The 26358-nt window shown below is 41.3% G+C and overlaps 1 protein-coding gene across 7 annotated transcripts in view; it reads left to right on the top strand.

Moving 5' to 3' along the window:
- Positions 1-26358, top strand: part of ctnnd2b (catenin (cadherin-associated protein), delta 2b) — a 167265-nt gene that overhangs the window by 71445 nt on the left and 69462 nt on the right. For 5 of the 7 annotated variants that reach the window (XM_047342110.1, XM_047342112.1, XM_047342109.1 and 2 more), the window contains 8 exons: positions 6454-6488; positions 8271-8387; positions 14889-15040; positions 15376-15549; positions 18066-18211; positions 19841-20088; positions 21212-21343; positions 24793-25105. In XM_047342110.1, coding sequence (XP_047198066.1) covers positions 6454-6488; positions 8271-8387; positions 14889-15040; positions 15376-15549; positions 18066-18211; positions 19841-20088; positions 21212-21343; positions 24793-25105 — 1317 coding nt within the window. The remainder of the gene's footprint in view (positions 1-6453; positions 6489-8270; positions 8388-14888; positions 15041-15375; positions 15550-18065; positions 18212-19840; positions 20089-21211; positions 21344-24792; positions 25106-26358) is intronic. The other 2 variants (XM_035171323.2, XM_047342113.1) reach the window with 1 other exon arrangement.

Here is a 26358-nt window from a genome sequence, read left to right as displayed (position 1 = left end):
TGAATCGAGATTACATCGATGAACACCTGATTTGTCTTTTGCGGCTTAAAATTAAATAACTCAACAACCACTGGATGGATAAAGTGTAGAGATGTTTCTTCTTCCCCCTCACAATGAATTGTAAAAACTTTGCTCATCCTCTGATTTTCCTTTGAGCATCATCACTGCTGTTCAATAGGCCAACACTTTGGTTTATGGCAAAATATCAGAAACACTAATTCCATTCAGCCTGTGTTGCATTTTGTGTGTGATGCTAATTACCAGATAATAAAACTTGTGTGCAGACATATCTTTGAACGGCTATTTTTTCCTCCATACTTTGTAAAGTGCCGTGAGATAATGCATGTTGTGATTTGGCACTATACAAATGAAATTGAATTGAAAAAAATAAGCTTTTTTCAAACAACTTCCGTTAAATAAAACTCTTCTAACTTCGTTAAAATCTCCTTTCAGACAAGGGCACTCAAACAAGCATGCCAAAACCAGTAGGTGGCGATAAAATCTACATCAACGATCTGTCAAATAACAGACAAGAACACTGGAGCGTGTCAACTTGCCTATAGCCACCATTGTTGTTATTGGTTCCCGATGCATGCTCATGACACAAAGCAACACACAGCACAAAGTAAGCAGTTATCTCATTGTTCCCCAAAGAGAGAGAGAGAGAGAGAGAGAGACTGTATTGATCCCAAATTGGGAAATTATTGTTTTACAGCAGCATATCAAGGGCATTGCACATAGATAGAAGTAGCAATAAAACAGATGAATTAAAATGGCTGAAAATAGAATTTAATAAACATAAAATGAACTAAAAACTGTACATACTCCCCAAGTAAATAATACACAATAAAGTACTAAAATACACAGTAAAGTACAATAGAACAAAGAATAAGCCTGTAAACAAGAGACTATACCAGAGATGACAAACTATGAACAAGACACAGGTGTGCAAAGTTGCAGTAGTTGTTTGCATTTGAGGACAATGTAATAAAAATATGAATATAAGGAGTGCAAATTCACAGTAATTTGCTGGAGTAAGCAGAGAGTTTTGGTGTGGACAGAAACTATACGGCTCAGGGTTATGAGGGTTCACCTTATGACAGAGGTGAGGAGTTTCCTGTATCTGTCCTTGTGGCAGCGGAGCTGAACCAGTCTGTTGGAGAAAGTGCTCCGCTGTCTGTCCACTAGGTGGTGGAGAGGGTGCTCGTGATTGTCCATGATGGATAACAGTTTGTTCAGTGCCCAAACACAGAGGAAAAGGTTGGTTTGGTAAAATATTAGTGTTTAAGATACTTTATTATATCCTCACCAACTTCTTCCACTCTTTCTTCTACTCTCCTCACCTCTCCTCACCTCACCTCTCATCCTCTCCTCTCCTCTTCTCTCCTGAAATTTGATATTCCAGCTCCTGCCCCTGTCAATGTAACCACTTGATGATAACACCACTTGGCTTGTTTCCTCACACTTTTCTGCAGGGTTTCTATGTGAGCACTCAGCCTGCATTTAGTTTGACCTACAACCCATCCTGGCCACTGGTAAATAACACACATTTGCCTCCACTATGGCATTTTAAGGAGCATAGTGGCAACATTTGACACCAGCAAGAGCAGGGAAAGAAAGTGAGGAGCAGGGTGTCCTGCCCTTTAAGAAAACAAGTCAGACTGTGTCTTCAGTACTGGCTGTCTAGACCCAGACTGGTGATAATAATCCTCATCATCCCGCTCTGACCAAGATATTTCTCCCGATATAAACACACTCCATCCTCCATGACACGGGTGAATGCCTCATGTGATTCATTTCTGTTCTTTGTGTAGCAATGTGTGTGTACACGGGTTTGGTATACACCTGATGAATGAGGAGTCTGCTTTGCTGACAGAGGGTCCCATTAACATGTAGCGCTTGGCTCTCCCTCACTATCCGTCACACACACACACACACACACACACACACACACACACACACACACACACACACACACACACACACACACACCACCACACACACACACACACACACACAGAGAGAGAGAGAGAAAAGGATGATTTAATAGCATCTTTTCAGAGTGCAGGGAGTGAATAGCATTCATTGGTAGGTTTAATTATGAAGGCTTTAGCTCTCAGATATGGAGGATTTCACACCAAAATGGCTTTTATTTTGAATCATGCAGCAGTTAGGACAAGAGAGAATACTGCTACCTAACAATCTATCAGTATTGGAAATGACTGAATACTGATGATGTAAGTGATAGCAGTTCTTTGTCTCTTAGCAAAGGTCTTTAAGAGACTGATGTGAAGTGTTTTCTGCAAAATTTCACATGTTAGAAAATACAAAAAATAAAATTGCCAAGGGTTGGATGATACCACTGTCATTTCAGTATGCTAATTCTGAGACCAGCAGGAAAGTAGCTTAGCAGTAAGCCTGGAGGAGAGGGTCTAGGTTGTTTGCAAAGTAAAAAAAAAATCCAATCTTGTGCACAGATGTCTGATGAAGATGTCTGAATTTCTACTCGGTGTGTTCCCAGTGGTGAATAAAAGAATCACCTCGATGAGCCTCAGTTGTCCTTACTTGAATATAATAGATTCTAACGTACATGCTGACAGTCAAACCAAAAAGCCTTAAGTACAAAGAAGCATTTCAGGGTCATGCCAAATGGGAGGGAAGAAATCGCAGTCTGTGTCACTATAAGTCATGAGAAGATGTCTGTTATTCTCATGAGATACAGACTCAAGGTTCATCTCATCACATCACCAGAGACAGGATGGCAGCTCCAAACACAAAACATAAACCATCTGATCTGAAGTATTCCTGCAGAGGCCTTCGGACCTCTCAGGTCAACCATCTGTGTAGCATCATTCAGATCATGCATAATATGAGTCATACACACTTTTAAAAGGTATTAGAGTGTGTGTAAGTAACAAATTCTTTGACAGGCATCTTATTAAAAAGTGGTCTATGACTCACTGGTCGAGGAGAACGAGGCAGTTAGATGCGTTTAAATGCAGCACTGAGTCCACTTGAGGCTGTTTCATTCAATGAGCCTCAGAAGTGAATGCATCGCTTCCCTGGAAATCAGAAAAATCAATTACCCAACGCTCATCAGAGGAGCTGAATGCAGCTTAGCGCTGATTATTTTATCCTGATGCCTCAAACTATTAAGAGCTCATGGTTTGTTCACTATAGTACTACTGATCGGTTTTACCTGTTGACAGGTAGTTAGCTATACTACATTGTGCCTATATGTGGTCAACTGAAATCCTTGCTGCTTGGCCAATGGTAGCTTCTGTATGCATTGACCTGCAATACTTAGCTTTCTGCTAGAAGCTCCAGCCAGTCTAGCTAAACAGGATTGTGTGATGAGTAACCTGGTTAAAATAAGGCTTGTTATGGGGTTGGTTTAATTAATTGTGATCTTTAGGAATTGGTGAACTCAGCTTTCTATTTCTATGGCTACAGCCATACTACCATGTTTTCATTTGAAAACGCATCACTGCCGCAATGGATACGCCTGGTGTCCAAGTTTCAGAGCCACTAACATGGGGCTGCTTCTTTCAGAAATAGAGATATTTGGAAAAGATAATATAGTCACTCACAACTGCTTGTTGATTGAGTCTGTTTGGTCATGACGTAGCCTTTGCCGATTCGTCTGCATTTTCCTGTAGATAACAACAGGCATTAGCCTCAGCTACCAGTGTAGAACACAACATGTGTAATCAAGTACAAACTTTGCTGACCCTCTAACAGCTGTTGTGTAGGTAAATTCAGCATTTAACAATGATACAACCCCTTGCCACTAAAGCCACAGTCCCACATACACAAAAGTCAAGTTCACCAAAGTTAAACTCCATGAGCAGCACCACTGTGGATTTGCTGAGCCTCCATTGCACATTCAGGTATGTGTGACTGTGCCCTTAGTGTGGACAGGGATTAATACTGCTATGGAGCCAAAACAGTGTTTCCCCTTGGATTTTTTTCTTTTGCAAAATAAACTACAAACAAAAACATAGTAGTATGACTGTAGCTTGTAACATTGGGTTGTAAATACTGTTATTTTGTTGTTGTTCTCAGTTACACGCAGCATCTATTGCACTTCTGTCCATCCTGGGAGACAGATCCCTCACATTTGTCTCTCTCCGAGGTTTCTGTGTATTTCCTCCTGTTAAAAGTTTTCTTTGGTAGTTTTTCCTTACCCTTGTTGAGGGTTAAGGGCAGAGGATGTCGCACCTTGTTAATCCCTATGAGACAAATGATTATTTGTGAATATGGGCTATACAAAATACAATTTGATTGATTGATTGAACATTAAGGTGAGATTACACAATTTTTCAATAAGTAAATGAAACAATCGTCCTTGATTTTGAAATTATATGCAATTAAAAACACCCTTACTCAGTTCACTACGCTTCAACACACTAATCTTTGAGCGTGTTGCTGTAAATGCTGTTAAGCTAAAGTTAAATCTCTTTTAAGATGTAGCACAAGAAAAACTGAGCCAGCTTTAGACTAGACAACAAAAGAATCTTAGCAGGTGGCAGAAATAGTTTGTCTACAAATACAGCCAGGAAAAAGTAAAAATATCTATACAGGGATAAAGTCACAAAAATCTGGCCATGTAGTTTCATTACAATTTGCTAAACTTTCTACAACTCAGTCCCATATTTTGGCAAGTAGGAATGAGCTATTTTTCTTCTGTGTATGTAACTCATTATCATCTTGAATTCTTCCATATAGCACAGTTTTCTGTTTGTGCTTTGATAAACTGTTTAGTGAGATATTAAGAGAGTAGAGATAGCAAAAAAACAAACATCCGACCTGTAATTACCAGTCGGAAGCTGACATGAAGACCTCATTTGAGGCAGAGCCGTGAGGAAAAGAAAGTCAGGACTGAAAATTGTGTCCAGCGACTATCACATTTTTCACATCTGCACTGGGAAATTAAAAAACTTACAGCCAATTTTTTATTTAAAAGTAATTGTTACCCGTCCAACACCCGTCTAACATCTCCCGAACAATTAACAGATGTTAGAGCTGCTGTCTGCCGTAGATCCACTCCTAATATGGTTCTTCTGCCTCAGGCCTTGCAGCTAAAAGCCATCTTGTACCTGTGTTTTGTCTGTCGACCTCGACTATATCACATTAACTACACGGATCTACTAATTTCCTTGACTGATTGATCTCATGGAAACTGGAGTTATCTCCTGTTTATCTCCCAAGCTTACTATTTAGAGTCTTATCAGTTTATGTGTGTGTATGGATTTTTTTTTTTCGCTCCCTGCATTCTTTTGGTATGTGTGACATATTTATGTTGTTGTGAGCAGAATAGAGATTCTGTTCTGAGCTGGTTTACACTGATGTTTTATCTTTCTTAGCAGCTCTTACTGCTCTTTAGAAGCATGGTTTCTTTATCTTGAACCCTTTTGTGGTCCCTGAAATATTTCTATGACAAGATTACACAGTCTCGATAAGATAAGTCTCTAAAATATTTAGGAGAGAAACGGCCTTGTTTTCAGCTTGACAACAATGTGTTTTGGAGGAAATCTAATTGATTCTGAAAAGGTTCTCCGTACCCCAGATCTTGAGGAATTTTCCCAACGCAGCAGGTCATCTTTCAGCTGAATGTGAAACACACAATATGAACATAATATAAAGTTATTTGAAACTCTACAACCCGACATTCTTTCCAAGGCTGTTTTATTACAATACTATAACTTCAATTTAGTTTTACAACTTTATTTATAAAATATTTAGATTCATCAGATGAGGTGTTAACACAAGCCTATATCTCACAGTATAAATATGTCCTAAAACATAAGGAATGCCAGAAAGACACGCAGCACCAATTCAACAACTTGTGAGACAAACAGATCACAAAAGCCAAAACAAACAAACAAACAAGGGTATTTGTTCATTAGGGTTTAACTCAACCCCCTTAAACCCCTTACCCTTGTTTGTTAGGGCTAACCCTAACCCCATAACCAAATTAAAAAAGTGCATCACATTGTACTTAAACCTATTTAGGACGGATTAACATCCAAAATCTCTTAATAGAGCCGTTGCATCAGATCTTTTTCCGGCTTGATGTTCTGCATCAGTGAGATGCAAGGGTTACCACCTTCCAGTTAAATACAATTGTGCGTCCAGCTAATAAAGAAGAATGAGCAATGACCTTGTGCAAATGAGAATGAGATTGGAAACAACTGGAAACTGAAAATCCACCAGAATATTAGGAGAGGGTATCATATTTCAACCATAAGCCTTGGACATTGTTTCAAAAAGGATTAGGTTTGATGAGAAAAATACACAGGTAATTGCATATGAGGCAGATGGCAATGATGTTACAGTTTCAAATTAGGCTGCTAGTGCATCAACAAAAAAGATCAAAAGGTTGTGTACGGTACAATGCATTTTTTCTCATATTTCTAACACTGTTTTCTCTCTGTTGTTTGTCTCTTACAGTTCCGCAGAGGAAAAATTTCGCTGGAACAACCAAGGTAATATTTCCTCACACACACTCTCACATGTTTGTCTGGAACCTCCATTGTTTGCATTGTTGACTGTGCTTATCACATTGGCAGCCACTGTAAAAATCCCCAGTCACATATTTCCAATTTATTGATGTAATGCTTTACAAGGTCCATGGTGGCTGCTGCAGTTAAAATGCTCATTCCAATTCCCCTCTCTGCTCCAAAACACAAACAGAAAAGGCTTGTTGGAACAAAAAAAAAAACTGTCTCTCAAACACCCCGGGCAAACCTCACCTCTTCTGACAGCCGAGTAAAGGTCAAACTGCATTTGCAAAAACTTCTGAGCATTTAATTTAACCTGTTTGCGGTACCAGATGGGAAGTGTTTTCCGAAAAGGACAACGAGAATCAACGAGTTTGAGTCCTTTGGACAATGAGAAAGTCAGATTACGACACCTCTCGGCTTTTCAGCTGAAAGTATAACGCACAGTCATGTCAATTAGGTCTCTCTACCTCTTTGTAAGTCATGTTACAGGGAGCGGAGAGTAGATTGATTATGGGAGTGCAGGGTTGGCGACCTCTGCCAACAAAGAGGCGACCGAACACAAGGAAGCCCAGAGGTCTGTGGTCAAAACGCTTCACACTCACAGCTCCCAGTGTCCTCCCTGGTTTTCAGCCATCTGCTGTGCTCGAGCTCGACCGCTCGGCCTCAGAGGGATTAAATTTACTGTCATGAAAAAGGAAAACTTTTGCTCGCACCAATCAAACCATTTGATCTCGCCGTTACTCTGGGATCATTAAAAACCTATCACTTCTGGATCAAACAGGATTAAAAATGAGTTTTGGCTCTTCTGTGCGAGGGTGAGAGTAAATCCACCGTAATGCCGCAGACTGCACTGGAAATCTTTCACCAGCAGCATCAATATCAGTCTGAAATTGCATCAGTCGAAGTCAATAAAATCAGCCTCCTAAATCCACACACTAAGGCCTCTACTATTACCATTTCTCTCGCTCTCTCGGTGAGAGATTAATGCTGCTCCCAAGGCTCTTTTTTAAGGTTTTACCCTTTAGAAAAACTCCCTCAAACTCACTTAAAGGCACTGGGCATGTTATCGGCCTCTCACTGACACAAATGCCCTGGTAACAGAGTATAAGGCTCAGACCTATAGATCTCACTCCCACAAGATTTGTCGCTGGATTATGACTGTTTACAATTGACACAAGGTTTACCAACTCAGAGTAATATTTGTAAACCAAGTGTGAATTTTAATTTACAGCATTAGTGAAAAATCTGATCAGCTTTTAATGGTTGTGATGTGGAAATATGAACAAAAAAGAAAAGGACATGTATAAGATAATCAGCGTTGCCATGTTATTTTACGTCCAAATTAATTTTACATACTGGCATTTAGTGACAGATGATATATAGAGTGTGAAAGGGGGAAAGACAGAGGGGAAGACATGCAGCTATAAGGACCTGGTCAGAACCGGACTCAAGCCTCCGCACACTAATTTAACATACTTTAAACCTGTGGCAGGATAGCCTGTATATGTCTATCAAGTATAGTCTGGTGTGTAAAATGTACTTGATGAGTACTTGAAGGTTAATCTGTACATTCACAATTGATGTGGAGCTGGAGAAAATGGGGGTCAGTGGGGGCTCATACCCCCTTGTGGGTGAATCCAGCCATGAGGCTTAATTCCCATCTCACAGTGCAGACACATGGAGGAGCAGTGTGAAAGAGGCAGAAGGAGCTGTGTCTTTCTTTCCCTTCAGGTTTGTTTTCCTCTTTTGTTTCTGCACATGCAGATGGACACAAGGACATAGAGGAAGAGCTGACAACAGGCCTGGAGCTGGTGGACTCGTGCATCCGGTCGCTCCAGGAATCGGGCATCTTGGACTCCCAGGACACCTCTACAGGAGACAGTAAGAGCAATTATTGTTATTTTGCGGAAATTATTTCCCCTGGCAATTTTATTTCCCGGAGACAGCCAAGAAGAATAGCTTTAGAGAGAATAGGTATAAAGCAATTGTAGACCAGTGGGGATAGATACTCCACAGAACAGCAGTCTCCATGTTTTGGCTAATTAACTTGTTGAATGTTTATGAAATCACCAAGCAAATGTATTTCAGAAAGCCAGCCTCCATTAAAACATGAGTGAGTCATATTTCCTTAAAAGCAGAGCGAAAATAAAAACTGAAATTGATACTATAATATTTCCTTTTGTTATTTTAATCAGGCCAATGAGATCATTGCACTCACTTACTCCTATTATTACATTCTACAAATATGATGAACAATTCACTTTGTTTTATACCCTCAATACTTCTTTTCTCTGCTCCGGAGGAGTTTTATCATGTCGAGAGGTCAAATGCAAATGCTTGCATGAGCTGGATATATTCTCTAAATATGCACTTGGAGATACAGACTAAAAGCTGAACTTAATTTTATATATTATATATATTAATATATATATATATATATATATATATATATATATAGAGAGCCTTTTGAAGCCAGGTTTCCAAGTCAGACTGGTTTTTTTTGCCAAATTTGCCACATACAAGGAATATGTTGTGTTGTTTTTTTGCTGTGCATGAATATATAAATAAAAAATATAGAAGAGTATGTAAAAATTATATTCACAAAAAATATAGGTACAAGATGGACATTAGATATATGCAACTGAATGTTTGTACAGTATGTTTCAAAGTGACAGGTGGATTTTTAACATTCATGCAGTGCGAGGATGGGGTGCTGGTCTTTATTCATGAGGCCAGTTGCAGTTGGGTCTGGTCTGGTCTTCTGACGGAAATACCTTGCTATTTAACAGCAAACTTCTCCATGTTCACTAACTAGTCACCAATTCTGTCTACCATTCGATGCCAGCCTTGCAGTTTATTTTCAGAGGTTTTCCACTGAAGTTAGCTGCCTGCTGCACCCTACACGCAGCTCTTCTCTATAGTCCACCCCATGGGAAAGAAGTAGGTGTCAGGAGACATGCAGAGTCGTGCCAGTAGTTTGATATGCTAATCCATCGTCGCTGAGGTGTCAGCTGGCCTGCTGTTCTCAGTGCAGAGAGGGGAAGCACACACACACACACACACACACACACACACACACACACACACACACACACACACACACACACGTATTTCTACCACCATCTTTGTGAGCACACTCACTGATCTAATTCTAAACGTATCTTAATGAAACCTTAAAATCATGTTTTAACTTGGGAACAGATCTTTAAAGTCATGTCAGAAAATGAGGACCAGTCATACTTTACATAAATAAACAATAATAATAAAAATATATAAATATGCACAAATAGACATTCATAAATATTCTGTGCAATCCACAGACTGTACATAAAAATGGATGACACGCCTCCACTTCGCTCAAACCAAGGCATCCTGATCAGGGGTGCTCCCATCTTGTGCTGCATGGTGATCATTTAGAGCCAGAGTCTGAGCAGTTGTGATGTTGGAGTGGAACCAGGACATCAAGGTGCCACTGATACATGCCAATCGACCAATCACGAGTCAGTCTCAGCTGTCAATCATTATGTTTTACCCTGTTTTATAGCATCAAATAACGATTTAAAACAAACTCATAAGAGAAAATTCATCACAGTGATAAGAACTACCTAAAATGTTGGAAACCATATTGTAGAATTTTTAGCTTGGTTCATGCCCCAGAGATGCTGTTTCCATGGAACTAATGTTAGCTTGATTAGCTTTAAAATCTGCCTGTGAAGGTTGTCGCTTCATACGATGGAATTGCCAGCAAATGGCCTGTTAGACTTTGTTTGAATGAGGTTAACAAAAAAAAAAAGATTAGGATCAGTCAGTTAAAACTTTCCATCTGGTACACAAGCCCATGTCTGCGATTTAACACTCAGGGAAATGCATACAGACATGTAAAGAAGCACACACACACACACCACACCCACACACACACACACACACACACACACACACACACACACACACACACATACACCTGCACTCCCTCACTCAAACTGCTGAGAAGATTAGTGCGACACAGCAGCAGAGTACGCTGAGTGTCTTCATGCTTCATGCCGGGGTTGCTTGCCAGGGAGCATGTTAATCTCTGCATATGTGGCTATGTTGGGTGCAGATATTTGCATGCAGCTTTGTGTGTGTGTGTGTGTGTGTGTGTGTGTGTGTGTACACACCAGACTGCAAAAGCCACCAATGGGTTTCTAAAAATAGACAGCTGATGAAATATTAAAATGTGTCAATAGAGAGCACTGGTACAGAGAAAAGTCACTCAACTTCTGGTGTGTGTGTGTCTGTCAGTGAAAGAAAGAAATGAATGAGCTCGCGAGGGTCTCTCAGGGTAAGACTCTACACTACTGCAGTCATGCAGGTCCATGCAGCTGTGGCGTTTGTTCATGCATGTGACCACCGAGCAGGAGCGCATGAGTCGTGTGGATGCCATAGAAGGAATACCTTCTATGGCATCCACATACTAGTACACTACACCCTGACCTCTAACTCCCCTCAGATGGATTCAATGGAGTCGTCAGTGTTTGCCATCTGAGTGATAATGTATTTATAAGGCCTTTCACCTCCCTAAAGGCTCTACTGCCCATATGAAGAAAACCTAAAGTGGCAAACAGAAAATGTGGAAAACATCCCCTGGCTTTGTGCACACATTGCACTTGTGTGCGTGCTTGCAATGTATGTGAATCCATCTGGAGTACAATTTCTCCCGTTGATTTTTGTGACTTTGTAAACCCATGTGAGAGTGTGTGTGTGTGTGTGTGTGTGTGTGTGTGTGTGTGTGTGTGTGTGTGTGTGTGTGTGTGTGTGTGTGTGTGTCTGTGTCTGTACTCACTGAAGATAAGTCTATATTGGACATGGAGGCCTTGACCTGGTAAACTCACACTGTACCTTCAGCTTAATATCACATTTTAAATAATGCGCAGTCACCAGCTCCACAGCCTACGGGAGCCATTTGTTGTACTCCAAGTGAATTTTCACTTTGCTCCAGCTTTATTCTCTAACTTGCTGATGAAGAGTGACTCTGTTTGCCGTTAGGTGCTGACTTTGTCTGTCCCATGCAGCGGATATTAACCGCTGGCAGTGTATGATCGTTCTCTCCCTTGATTTTAATAATCACAAGAAATCACAACAAGCCGTTCTTGTTTTGATTCTTAAGTCAGGGCTGCCATTTTGCATCCGCAAGTGTGTAAATGTCATCTGCAGAGGGCGTACGTGAGGCTCTGGGTAGGCAGCCGTGTACCCACCAATTTTTTGTGACTGGTTCAAACTGCACATGAGATTAAAAAAAACCTGGATGCTGAACTTGACGAGAGGGTGTTTGAGGATGTCTCTGCCGCTACCCTCACCTCTACAAATGTTTCCCATTGATTATCTGTAGTGTTTTTTTACACTTCCCATAATGACATAACAGATCTTGCTGTGTGCAGCACTAACCTCTCACACTATCCTCTCACACTATCCTCTTTAAAGTTTTTACCTTCCACTCAGACAGTCAGACCTATAGTGTCAGCTGCAGTTGTGCACGTACCCCCAAGTCTCATGCAATGCAGATCTCTCACGCGAGGAACTTGTCTTTCACTCTTCAGTCTGTGTACATGTCACTCGGAATCTATTTCTCGTTTGACTGACGTTTGTGCGTGTGCAAGTGCATCCCCGCGATACTGCTATAGACCGAATGGATTCTGTGGGAAATGCTGCCTCTTTAAAAGAATAAAGCACAACAGCAGAAAAAGCAGCTCTTCCTCTGGCTTGGATGTCGCCATTTTGATTCAAATCGAGGTGCACATGCTCAGACTATATAGACGCTGATCTACTGTGCTTATATGGAACCCGTCCTCCAAGCGGAGTATAATACAAACAAGTGTGTGTCTGTGGCGTCTGCAGCTGCCCATGTACACATCCTCAGTGGAGGATAACTTTGGCGGCGGATAGAGATTAAAGCGACAGCCACTGTTGATGGAGCACAGCTCAAGAACTCCTCTAAGAGCATAAACACTGAGCACCAGCAACGTATGCATCTATTCAGAACTGATATAATGCACTTTAGTTATTTTCCAGTGCAGTGAGGTGTTTGCCAAAAAAGGCAAACAGATTTAAAAGTAGCTGCTGTTCTATGCAGTTTTGCTGAATTTATGCATTGCTGAAGCTTGTTTTTACTGCAATTAAAGATGTTGATGAAGTACATCATTGCTATCATCAATGAAAGTGAATAAATCAGGGGTGCATCAAAAATTTAACAGGACTTTAATCAGAGGGATGAGCGAGTATGGGCTCCCACACAAGCAGCTCCCGCCCCCCTGTCCTCCTCAATTCATTCAATTAAATCCACATCAAACTTTAACCAAGCGAGTGAACAGTTTAAAGTCCACAAAACATTCTGTCAATATTTTGTAATAATGTTTTTTTCATGCGTGCATCTCAACATTTACAAACTGTTGGTGTCACGTGCCACAGTCCAATGCGTGTTTACGTGTTTACACTAGAATTGAAATGATCCGTGTGCAAATCAGATGACAGCAAATACTTGTGACAGAAGCTGTGTGTGTGTGAAATGAGTGTATCTGTGTGTCATCGCGACTGCAGTCAATCTCCTCTGTGTGATCACACTGTTAATGAGCTACAGTGTCAAAGGGAGGGACAAAATGGTAGAATTTACCCAGTGAGAATACATTTCATCAACGTTCACAAACTGATGCTTCTGCAAGTCTGATTCACGGACTGTTAAAGTTACCATCGGCTAATTGACTAATTAGATGGCTGACTAGCAGCTTGCTTGAAAGAAGCTCAGTGTGTGACAGGCCAGCTGGAGTCTGGCCCACTGATCTTTGGTGGATTTTGGCCTGAACCTAGAAATGGGAGCATAAAAGTTGACACCAAAAACAGCCCTAGTGCATGGTATTGCACAGAAGTGTATCTGTGATTCTCGGACTTTAAATTTGACTACAGTTGACAGATGATATGCAAAGTGTGGATTAAGCGTAATAAATCAGGTGGGGGTCATGTCCTTGTATAAACTACAGCAGGGGTCAGTAACTGGGTCAAACCACGGGTCAAAAATAGTTTTTTATAACTTCCTCTTTGGTACTCAGTTTCCATAGTAAAAGCACAACATTAATTTGTTACTGCAATGCTTTATATCCAGCTGAATTACAGAGCTTTTATTTTGAAAGGTTGTGAACTTGGGTCTGAAGATTGTGTCGCTTGCTAAACAGATCTCTGAAATAGTCGACATGCAATGTATGAAAAACATAACAGCAGTTCAGTAGATTATTCAAACGTATATATCAGCCACACACATCAACAGTAATACAGCAAATTCAGTTTCATTTAATGAAAAACATTGACTATAAAATGTTCACTGCAGATAAACCAGGTAGGATGAACCCAAAGTTTTCTAACTTCACTCTGTTTATAATACAAAATACTAAAAAGTGACAGAATATTGTGGAACAGTTTGAGAAGGACTCACCAATGACTAGGGATATTTCTGAAGTAGCTCCAGAACATTAACACAGGCCAAGAGAACAGTTCATTCCAAACAGGCAGGCAGGTTTATAACAGGCACTGCACTAGTTAATCACAAAATGAGAAAATGTAGCACCAAAGGAGTAGTTGAGTTTTTAGTGGCTTTTCCTTCATTGTGAGACAAATTCACCGGTTTGAAGAAGCTGCTGTAAGAATAGGTCCATGTATTACTGGCCTAATTCAAACACTCTCTGCCCTCCTGCTGAATTATACAGAGAAATATGGAATAGAGAAAGAGAGGGACGGGCAGTAGAAAGCAATAAAGCAAGTGACGGAGAGAGAGTGAGAAAGGAAGACAGAGGAGGAGTGTGTTTTAAATGGAGGTCAGGCACGGAGTGAGATTTAAGGGTCACAGAGCATTGGATGAAAAGAGTGGAGAGAGCCTGGAATAACATAGTGGGTGAAAAGCAAATGGGTGTCTCAAAAAAAGGAGGACAAGGACTTTTTATTTCATTATGTTTCAGCTTTTAGTCTTCTCTCTTTCTCCTCTGTTTCTTCTCTTTCTGCTATTTGCTTCCCTCCGTTTCAAGGTAAGTACTAAGTCAGACCTGTGAGCGATTTCTCTGTATTCACGTTCATTCAAATCTGTTTGCAAAAGGCCTTCAAGGCCACAGAGTCTTTACACAAAGACAGAGTGTTACATCACCCCGACAAGAGTGAGTCTCACAGTGGCTTTTGAAAATGATCAAAAGTTTGATTTGAACATTGGTGAAACCTGACTTGACCCCTCTCCAACTGTCACATAGAAAAGACCACGATTTATCAATTAAAATATAATAAAACATTTTTTTTGTCATGTTTTTCTTCATTGCCTCTTGTACACTTTGTTGATTCGTCTCCTCTTTTTCTTTTTCTTTGTCACATCAGGACAAGGACTCCTGTCCCAAAGTGCTCTGCAGCTCAATAACCAAGATGCTTATGCAGGAGCTGGTTACCATAGTAACCAAGGCCTGGCACTTGGGGAAACAGTCATGGGCCGCGGCGGGCATGTTGGCGGGGCAGTTCACTGCTATAACCAGGTACACGCACACCCTCGCATATGAATGCATGGGAGGGTTTCTCTGTCCTCCTTTCTTGTAATTCTCCATCTTTCTCTCCTTCCTCCACCCATTTACTTCTTCATCCATCTTCTCTTTCACACATGCTCCTCCCCTTCATGCCCCTGTCTCTTTTTCACCCTGTCTATTCCTTTGTACTATGTTTGTCCCTTCTCTTGTTTCTCATCCTTCTCTTCCCTCTCTCCATATCCCCCTTCCTCTGTCTCATTTACATCCCTTTCTACTTCTCCCTCGCTGCGTGACCTCTTCCTCCCCTCGCTTTTTCTCATCTCTCTCCACACTCTGCTTCTCTCCAGGTGACATCCAGCCGAGCAGCTGCCCACTTCGCGGGGACAGACTCTCCCTCCCAGTCCCAGAGAGACTCATTTGCCCAGCAGGCCCATGGCAGCGCCTTCCACATGCCCACCGAGGGAGGATCTGCACCTTCTGGACCGTCCATGTATTACTCCTGTGCCACTTTACCTGCACAGGTACAAGTCCCTGAAGAGAGTACAGACATGCCTCGGCTGTCATCTGATGAATGCTTTCTCCACTCCTCTCAGTGGTGCACTACTGATGGAAGACAAGTGACAAATTAAAGGAAAAACCTGAAAAAAATGAGTGACAGGGTGATAATGCCCCAATCCACAGGGGTCACGGATGGTTTGATGAATATCTGTGAATCACCTGCCATATCCCTCTCAGTCACCAGATCTCGAACTCACTGTACACCCATGGGAGATTTTAAACCATCGTGCTAGACAGCTCTCTCCATCACAATCATCAAAACACCAAATGAGGGGAAATCGTTTCGTTCTACAGTCTTCGATCCATACTGATGTGCATTGAAGCTGGTCTGGTGGCTTGTGGTCACCCAACAGCGTGATGAGACACATCATGTTGGCTTTTCCTTTAATTTCTCGCCTGTCTTCATAATCCTGCTGTCACCAGGTGGAACTGAACAGTGTTTCAGTCACTATTGGCCTTTCCTCTTGCTGTTGTCATTTAAAAATACTATGTTTACCCTCTGTGAGCTCACATTGCAGTTTGCTCCTTTGTGGAGGACAGCAACTGCAGCACACTTGAATTCATGGCAGTTTCAACTGATTTGAGTGTAGACCAAGAAAACAGCAATAACACACAAAAACATATTTGCAAATTATATTATAAGGTTCCCTTAGCTTCAAAAGAAACAACAAGGGTATTTGGCGTATTGCTGGAGTGATTTCCAGGAATATTGAGAAGATCAAATAACTTCAATAATTAGATTCTCTAGCTAGACTGAATGATTTTGGTGAGGTGAGCTATTATACATTTTTTTCTTTTAGACTAACTACCTGTCGTTTCATGAGTTTGTGCAAAAATTGTTGCATAGGAATGAATGACTGAAGATTATATTTATTCTCATTTTACCACAATTTCTGTATTCTTTGAAAGAACAGAACTTAATTCTTTATCACAATGAACTTAATTATCACAGCAGCTGATGTTTCTCTAGACGAGCACTTTGAGTCAGTGGAAATCTTTTGTTCCGTGAATCTGACAGGAAATGTTATAATGGATCTGTAGTGCGAAACTCTTCAAAGAATAAACAACAAATTTATATTTATGGAGGGCTTGGTAGAAGTCTATTATGTTATTGTTGCCGTCTAAACTTTTAGATTTTTAGATTTCTTTGCATTAATTACAAAATAATCATAGTGGTAAGTTACTAGAGGTGAAAACTGCAGCACAGCAGGTTTAACTGTGCTCTCTCAAGTGTTGCAGAGTTCTATTCACCCTTCTGTCATGTCCTTCATCAATTATTACCCCGTTAACATACAAGTAGCCGAACCAGCGAGGCTGAAAACGAGCCAACAGACAGCCGCAGGTGTCACTTGACTCTTGTCAACATATTACCGACTCAGGTTGTAGAATGTCCTGCCGCCCTGTGAATGCAGCATGTCATTTATGAATTTTAAAAAAATATATATCAACAAGAGGATTTTTGATCCACCATTCAACCAACTGAGTTTTGGGCCAAAGACTAGAAGTCCATCAAATCTCAGCCAAATTACTTTGTTGAGTTTTGACACATCCCCCTGACAAATATGCAAAAATAATTCTGCCCAGATGATAGAATCTAGGAAGCACTAAACAACAGCTGAAATAAAACAATGCTGTTAATGAAATACTGAGCTAACATTGTAGAAGATTATAACACTTTGCAGCGCTGAACTACTTTCCCACCAAAGTATCAGTTGCATTGGGGGCAGATGCTGAGTGCCCACTCTTCATCCAACTTACTTTACTGCTATCTGGGAAGCATCTGATGAAAAAGCTTATTGAGAATCTTTCTGACAGTCAGTAGAAAGGGATTATGAGATATCTGAGCACTTCCTTGTATAGGGTTGGTCAACAGTGCAGCCACAGTGCAGCAAACTTGTATTAAATCCCGTCCTCTTAAGAGATGATTTACTCTTTTGCTGCGCTGTGATGAATATATTTTTCAAACTTGGAGTTTGGGATTATTGAGAGTCCCATGTTAATCATGTCTTTGGATTCATTTAAAAAGATTGAACAGTGTCGTCCACTGTTCTGAAGCATCCTGACTTCAGCACATCTTGCCCACGTTCGTCCTAATTAATGGAGCTTTAAAAACGGTACCTTTGACTCTGCAACTGCAAGACCCTGCAAATACTTTAACAACTTATTTCCCCATTTTGCACAAAATGGGAGTTTGTGTTTGGAGCTCTGAGGGAACTTCATTTGGCGGCCCATTGCTCGCAGTCGCATTTCAAGTTTATTTGGTTGTAAAAGTTCCGCATCATCCCCTTTATGTTTGGTCTGATGACTCCAAGCTCTTCATCACAGATGTTATCACGGATTAGAGTCTCTGCTCCCTGGCTTTCCAGCTCCGGGGGTAGTTGTTCATCTCTCTGAAAATAATGATATGAATAAGAGGAGTGGATGAATATTTAAAGAGAGTGACATTCCCTTTTAATGAAGTACATCTCCTCTCTTACAGCGTGTCAGCTCCCCTCTACAGGCGATGGGATCCCCTACCAAGCTGCAGCGCCTGGGATCAGCCTCCTCCGACATGCCCAGCTACGCCACGCTACAGAGGGTGTCCTCGCCCAAACAGTCACCCAGCCGACTCGCCAAGTCCTACAGGTTGGTTCCATTTCAGTCGCTCCAATTGATTTAATAAGGGCTCATTGTTAGGAGTCCATTATGTAAGAATTTTACTGGTGCTAAGGCACAGATGAATTTATTCGCAGGGGGTTGATTCGGTTATTGATCAATAGCAGTGAGTCAACAATTACTTCATCTGGTGCTGAGATTACTGGCTTTGAAAAACACTTTCCAGCCTGACCTCTGTTGCTGAACAAAAGCTTTGTGCTTGTATTGGTGATGTTAGATTCCTGGGCTGATGTTTTTAAGGTAGTTTCACAATACACTTTAATACGTAATACATAATTATGAAGAAGAAGCTGGAACCATTAGTGTTGTAACATGCATTAAAGCACATGTATGCTTGCGTTTATCATGGTTAAATTATTAAAGTCAAGATTTAATACTCTTTTTTATTTTACTTACACCCTTGTTTTTTGTCTTTGAATGTCTCACCAATAACTGACTCCTCTACAGAAAATTACAGGTACTGCATTTTTCTGTGCTTTGATTGGAGGTTGTTACCAAGAACTAAAGTTCACCTCTCATGACGAGTAACGCTTAAGCCCCTGGTCAAAAAACCCCACTCACATCTGGCTTTTGTCTGCAATGGGAATAGACACAAGCCTTCACTCCCAAATAACTCTGCAGTAGAGAAACAGGTTTTTATCGGCTCTGGTTTTGGATCAGCAGTGATGGAAAAGTAACACCCGGGTGAACGTGCTAATTTGGCAAGACATTAGGTAAAAGAGGAAATTTCAGCATGTTCATGATGTCATACAAGATGCACCGGGGGAAAAAACAGAAAGGCAAGCTCCTCTACTGGCAATGGAAGAGGAGTCAATCACCTTCACTAAGCAGATTTACCCGCATTTAAGAAACCGGCGTATACCTTCTAATTTTGGTGTAAAAAGAGGTATTTGATAAAACTCCTGAAGCACCTTTTTAACACTAAAAAGCCATATCATACAAATAACAGACTGCAGGTGGGTTGGTCATTACAAGCTCCTGCTGTGTAGCCAAATGTTTTTCAAACCCACAGAAGTTTATTCTAGTAAAGGTCCAAAAGTTTAGAAACCTTTCAAATAGTGTTTGTCAGGCTGTATTTTGCAGGAATGTGTATGAAGGGATGCAATTTGCACCAAGGATACATATGTTTGATGAATTAATGGTGCAGCTGTTGGATCTTTGGCCGCCGGCCTCTGACCATGAATGTCCACAAAAGGGTGAAAAGGATTTTTTTTACCAGCGCTAATTGTGGGGACCTGTGAAAGAGAGTGAAGACTTTTCAAAATTGAAGCAGCAGAGCCAGACATATCTTGGCAGCCCCTAGTATGTTGGGGCTTGCAATTCCCATAATGCATCTTGATGTAACCTTTTTATTACATTTTAAATGGTAAATGCCAATGTCTTTCAAACTGCACATTCCTGGTTTGAAGTGGGGTTATTTTGTTGAAGTAGTTGAGTTGTACCACTCAAGACTTGTAGTACAAATATTTATGTGTAAACTGGATTTCACTTTAAATGCCTAAATGAGTATGATGGTAGAATGGGACTGTTACTTTGAATAGGGAATGATTATTCTGGACAAAGAAACACCTCCTACTGTCTCATTTGATCCCTTCGCAGCACTTCATCGCCCATCAACATGGTAGCATCGGGTGCCGGCTCCTCCTCCCCCCTCCCCATGACCGCCTCCCCAGGAGGCAACCACAGCTCGTCGCCCATCCACCAGCTCAGCTCAGTAGTGGGAAGCTATGCCACGCTGTCGCCCACCAAGCGCATGCTGCATCACATCGGACCGGACGGCTACAAGATTTCCCACGAGCTATACGCCAACGCAACCCTGCAAAGGCCTGGTAGCCTGGCAGGTAGAGGTCAAGACGATTTTATTATTACTTCTTTATGTGTGAGTGTGTTTGAAATACAATCATGTCATACATTCAGTTTTTGAAAATAACCCCTGTTCAACTCAATTCAACTTAAAATTGTGAGTAATTATTAGTATTTAGAAATGCCTGTTTCTCCCTCACATTAGAGAAAATGTCAAATAAATGACCAATCTCATTAATTTGTTTGATTTCATATTATAACCTTTATTTCTGTTCAACTGAAATTATTCATTTAAACTACATTTTGTTCAGTGAGATTATATATTATGAGTTCTCAGCAGTCAGTTTGTTGGATTGATAGTTAAAACTAGTTTAGACTAATCGCACATCATCAGGATAATGCGCGACAGCATTTCAACTGGAAGTTAAGAGAATAGTTTAACCCAGTGGTTCTCAAATTGGGGTGCAGGCCCCTAAGGTTGAGACATGGGGACATGGATGACCAGGCAAAATTAAAGAGTTACACCAAGCAGCATTTAAATGATTTAGTTGTGAAACTAAACCACTAAGTTTGGCGATGCTGTCATGTTGACCTTTACCTTACTTAAACTCAATTTGGATAATTTTTCATTAATTACTTCCTATATCATTGACAAAAAAAATTGTGGGGTCGGGGTTTAAACCCTTTGTGGCCTCTGCAGGGACAAATGCCCGAAAAAGTTTGAGAACCACTGGTTTTACCTGACATGAAATATCATTGGTGTGTGTTCATGACCAAACACTGAGCTGGCTGCTGTACGTCCGATTAATGCCTAATTTAGAGGTGAACTATTCCTGTAAACTACTGTTCAAATGGCTTATTTTAGGCTTATGGTTTATGTAGCTACAGCAAAAAACGTCCGATACACTTTGAAGATGCCGATAAATGGCGTCTCGTGTCATTTTAAAGTTTAAAGAAGAGCAAAACATGAAAGCATTTCTATAAATGTTTTATGAAGTAAGTCAAAAGACAGCACTCTATTCAGTGGCCTAACGTTATTTGCTTTCATATTTGTCTCACTTACTGATCACATTGATATCCCCAGTGAATACCCCTATTCCCCACACTCCTTTATCCATCTATGTATGTGTCAATTTATCTAACCTCTGTGTTCCTTGTGTTTTCCAGGCTCCAGAGGTTCCTACAGCAGCCAGCACAGTCACCTGGGCTCTGAGCTTCGACCTCTGCAGTCCCCTGAACACCACATTGACCCGATCTATGAAGACAGAGTCTACACCAAACCCAGCCTTAGAGGACAAGGTAAGCAGACATGGGGCTATTGAGGCTAAGGAGAATAAAGACATGAGGCAGAAGGTTATTTGTTTAGGGAGTTAAAGCAACATCTACAAGTCCATAGTCTAAAAGACTGAATCCAGAGGGACATACAGAGGGGTTAATAAAGTAGGTTTTACAGAGAGACATGAGCAAAAACCAAACACTTAGATAATCAGTGCAACGCAAGGGGCGCATGCAATTTTGTAGATGTGCAACAAAGTTGATAAGGTGAGAGAGGACAATGGAAAAGAAGGATGTGTGGGAAGAGAAGACTAGGATGGACACAATGAGTGAACATGGAGGTTTGCAGTCGCCAAAGATTTGTGGGTGAATAAGAACCGCGATATACTTGCTGTTTAACCACACATACGGCTGCATCGTGAATGTTATTGTTCACATACTTGCTTTGGTTCTACGTGTGTGACTGGATGATTCCAGTGGAGGGCACATCACAGAACTTAGAGTAAAGACTTTGACTCTTGACTCGATCTGCCACTTCCGTCTTTGCATATAGTAAATATAAACAAAGATGGCAACACTCAAGGAGATCAACATTTGGCTAATGAAACAGAAAAAGCTACGATCGGGCATTGTGCAGTGGCACGGACACATCATACAAATGTGGCTAACTCCGGACCGGGTTACACTGCTTGTCTTCAAAACTCCCCATCTCTGTCACTGATGACTAGCCCCTGTTGACGTACCCACTACCCACAAAGACTTGCTACTGCCCCAAACTGTTATGAGAGTATTGAATCTTGCGCATGTGTGTTAATTTTTTAGGACGTGCATAACCTTTGCACCAAACGCGTATGGGTTGTTAACAGCCAGTATATTCTGAACCTAAATGGTAAGAAGAAGGTTGTAGGAACTAAATGAAGAAGAGGAGATTGGTTAAAAGAGGGGGGACCACTTTCTTATATTGAACTCTTTCTAAATGTTTTAATAACAGGGGTGGGGAATTTCCAGCATCCAGATGGCTAACTACACAGTTTGAATACAAAAAAGCAACTAAGAATTACACTAACATTCTGATTACAGCCATTATTTTTTTCAGGAATAAAAAAAAAGAACATGTCTTTCAGTGTAACATTAGGAATAGATCACATTTAATAGATCAGAGTGAGACTGTGATGATTCCTAGAATATTCTTCAAACAGTCCAACACCAAGAATAGCTGCAGCATGCCATAAATCACCCAGTGAACCATCTAAATTTAAAAATCAGACTACAGGACGACATCATATGATGCCCTGAATAAAGTGATGGATCAAAGACATACTTTACATACAGAGAGGCAGCCCAGACACAGCTGGGTCCCACTTTAAAAACTAGGTGTTTTTTTTTAATGGTGTGGTGTTGTATTAAAGGCAGCTACACATAAGAGACTTCCTCCTTCCATCTGATCATGTAGCACTATTTACGAGATCAGGTAGGCAAATCCAATTGGGGTCTCAATGGCAATTTGTCTCTCAGTCACAGTCTGTTAACTAATTAGTTTCATGCCTGAAAATTAATCTCAATTAATCCCACGGGCGTTAGCTTGGGTGCTTTGAAATCAAAGCAAATCAACCGTGTCCTAAAATGTTTGTGACGTTGTGCCGCCGGTTTGGTCGCCTGCACGTCGAATGTTTTCTGTAGAGAGAAATACACAGAGAGAGACACATAAAAGAAGATCTTTCTCGACAAGGCTTTGTTCCACAAAAGAGACATTTACCTTAATAATTAAAAGGTTTAAGGTCATTTTGTCAGGCTGCCGCCTCGTATGCACTGGTAGGTCACTTTGAGGCATCAGCTCTGTGTCTGCGCATGTAAGTCACGACCCCCACATTGTCTGTCAAAAATAATATATAAGTTCAGATCTGCTTTTCATATTTCTTTTCCCCTGTGCAACACCAAGCAGCCGCTGAAGCCTGGCAATGTTTCAAGGTCAATTCAAATAGTTTCAAGATGAACAGTTGGAAACAGGCAGACAACAGTTCACAGCCGACTTCACATCACAGGTGAATTTCCTCAGGCCTAGTCGGGATCCCTGCAGTTATCTAGTTACACACACACAGTGACCCATGTCGCCTCCCTCAGAGCGAGCTGGTGTAACGGCCCAAATGCTTCCTACACTGAATTCCTCTCCCTGTTTGAGACTGACATAGGAGGATCTACTGGTGTTCTGAGGTTGTTACAGTAAACAACAAACCCTCGGGGGATCACTGTGTGCCAATTATAAATGCATTTATCAGCAAAACTGCTAATTTGTTTTGGTAATATACACAATTAAAGAGAATATTTACTGTATACAAACAGAAAGGCGGCTGGCCCTAAAGACATAGTTAGATATTTTGAGAAAATAAAAACTTCATTTGATCTCTTTTCAAGCCCAAAGAGATTGATACCTAACAACCGAACAGGAGGTGATCAGTCCAGTTAAGCATCAAGATAGAGAGAGGGGAGTTTGAAGGGTGCTGGATAATTCCCTAAATTATTATTTCATACCAATGAAAAATCCTTTGTTATACCTTAGAAATAATCACTATTTATACGTCATACATGTCAGATGATGCCAACTACATATTAGCCAAAGCGGCTCCAATAAATTTGGGGTTAGTCAAGCTTTTCTTTGTTCGTGTTGCAAATTTAATTGAATCGAGAAAACCAACCAAAAATATTGTTTATTTAGTGTGATGGTATGATTTTTGGGGGGGTTGTTTAAGGGCGGCTTTGATAAATGACTCCCTAGGGTTGGGTTGGGGGGCAAAGACTCCCGGCTTGTGCTCCTTATGTAACAGGGAGTTAACAGAGTGCTACTGATGTTGTCATGAACGAATGAAGTCTATTGCATTTCGACACAATTTAAGGTCAAATGCTTCATGTGAGTCACTTGAAACCTGGGGGCAGCATTTCAGATTAGAGCAAAATGTGAAACTCATATATATATATATGCATGATGTTCACTTGTAGACGACTGTTTATATGGGATGTGGGGGCCAACATTTTTATTTTTGCCCTTGTAGTCACAAAACTGGATTAACTCCACCCTGCTCTATGGGACATTTTATATGTCTTATCTTTAAACTAATGTTTTATATGTGGCTGCAAGTTTAATGTTTGATCAAAGAAGTGTATTTTTCTTTTAAGTGCATGTATGTTTGATTTGACTGCTTCTGTCTGCTTGTGGTTTTTCATCCAAATGAACATCTCAAACTCATTTGGAAAGCTCACCTGAAGTTGGAGCTGCAGTTTGTCACATTTATTCACTTTTATTTTTTGCTTCTTCTCTTCCTGCATTCTGCTTGTGCTGGTGTTGTTGCTTTTTGCTCATTGTGTGTGTGTGTGTGTGTGTGTTTGTGTGTATATGTGCATCCTTGTGTTGGCACCTGTGTTTGGTTATGATTTCTCTGTGCCCCGCTCCCCGCCCTCCTTGGCCACATCAAACCCAGTGGTGAACCAGTTGTACCAAGAGGTCCTCAACTATCTGCTCTGTCCCTACGCTCCTATTCCTGTTTTAGCCCCGCCTTCTCCCGGTGTCGACCCAATCCCTTTGCAGCGAACAGGAAGCCAGAGCGCCACCGGCACCTTTCAGCGAGGCAGCTTCGCCACAGGAGGCGGGGTAGCTGACTACGCCAACCCGTATCGCACTCTGCAGTTCTGCCCGTCCACTGAGTCGCCTTACAGCAAGTCAGGCCCTGCCCTCCCCCCTGAGGCTTCCCTGGGCCGCTCTCCATCTGTAGACAGCATCCAGAAGGATCCAAGGTGAGCAAGAACAAAACTTTTTTTACCTCAGTTCAGCTCTGGCTTGTAGATGAAGCACTTTGTTCCGCTCTCCCTTTCCACTCTCACAACTTACTGAGGGCCAGATTCACCAAACTCAACATATATCATATAGCATCAATAACCTGGAGAACACTGAGCTTCAACAGTGACAAAGAGAGAGTTCATTCACAATCCACCAAAAAAGAGTCAAACTTGAACATGTGACATGGTGACACCACAAAGTAGTGTTGCACCTCAGCAGATAACGGACTGTCAGGATGTGACAGTCAAGCAGGGAAAGCATGGCTGAATCTGGGCTTTAGTATGAAGCACACATCACTCCACATCTCTCACTGTCCTCTCCAGTTTGCCTGATGTTGGGGTTTGTTCACACTGCCATACCAATGCCTGCACACACACCTCTAGGTCCAATTTAAAACGTTTGCTGCTGCTGTTAGGAGTGAGGTGCCCCTCTGTCAGTGACAATGAGTAAGTAGACACCGTTAATGTGGGAAGTCTCTATGAAGTCTGCTTTCAAATCGAGAGAGCGCTGTGTGTGAGTGTGTGCGTGTGTGTAGCAGTGTGTGTGTGAGAGAGAGAGACAGTCACAGACAAAAACAGAGAAGAGAGACACATACAGAGACAGCGTAATAGCTGTTTTTATCATCTTTTGTCCTAATTAAAATCCAGTTTGAAATGCTATTCCAATTGTGTCTTGGATTTCTCTGTCTTAGCCTCTTGTTTCTGACTAATGACTGCACAGTCGAGCTGTCAGAGACAGACGCAGCCTAGGGAAAGTTGAAGCGTCTCTCTTTGTGGCACTTCAGCTCAGGTGTAAGCAGGACACACATGTATATTTGGACATTTATAATATTGCTAATGAGGAAGTCGCTTTCTGCTGAATCGCTGTATAATGACTGTGGTTGTTCGTAGCCATTGCTCCTTCCTCCACCCATTGCCCAAGTGTTTCTTTCTCTGTGCACGCTGCACTCACATTGTCTGTTTGTTCACTCTTTAGCTCTGGCATCATTGATGTGTATCCTCCAGCATCCACACATGTGCACCGCTACGTTTGAAGGACTGACTTGTGATGCATGGCATTCTGCTTTACATTCACGACACGCACAGTCAGTGCTATCTGAGAAGCTTGTTGTCTGCACAGCGTTAAAGGGAGGGTCCCCCAGGATTTATAAAGATACAGGGATATTCTGGGACGGCTGTTGTCCAGTTTTGTTGGTTACAAGGCTGCTGCA

The sequence above is a fragment of the Hippoglossus stenolepis genome, chromosome 11 (assembly GCF_022539355.2).
Source record: "Hippoglossus stenolepis isolate QCI-W04-F060 chromosome 11, HSTE1.2, whole genome shotgun sequence".
NCBI classification, from domain to species: domain Eukaryota; kingdom Metazoa; phylum Chordata; class Actinopteri; order Pleuronectiformes; family Pleuronectidae; genus Hippoglossus; species Hippoglossus stenolepis.
This window is presented reverse-complemented; position numbering and strand designations above follow the sequence as displayed.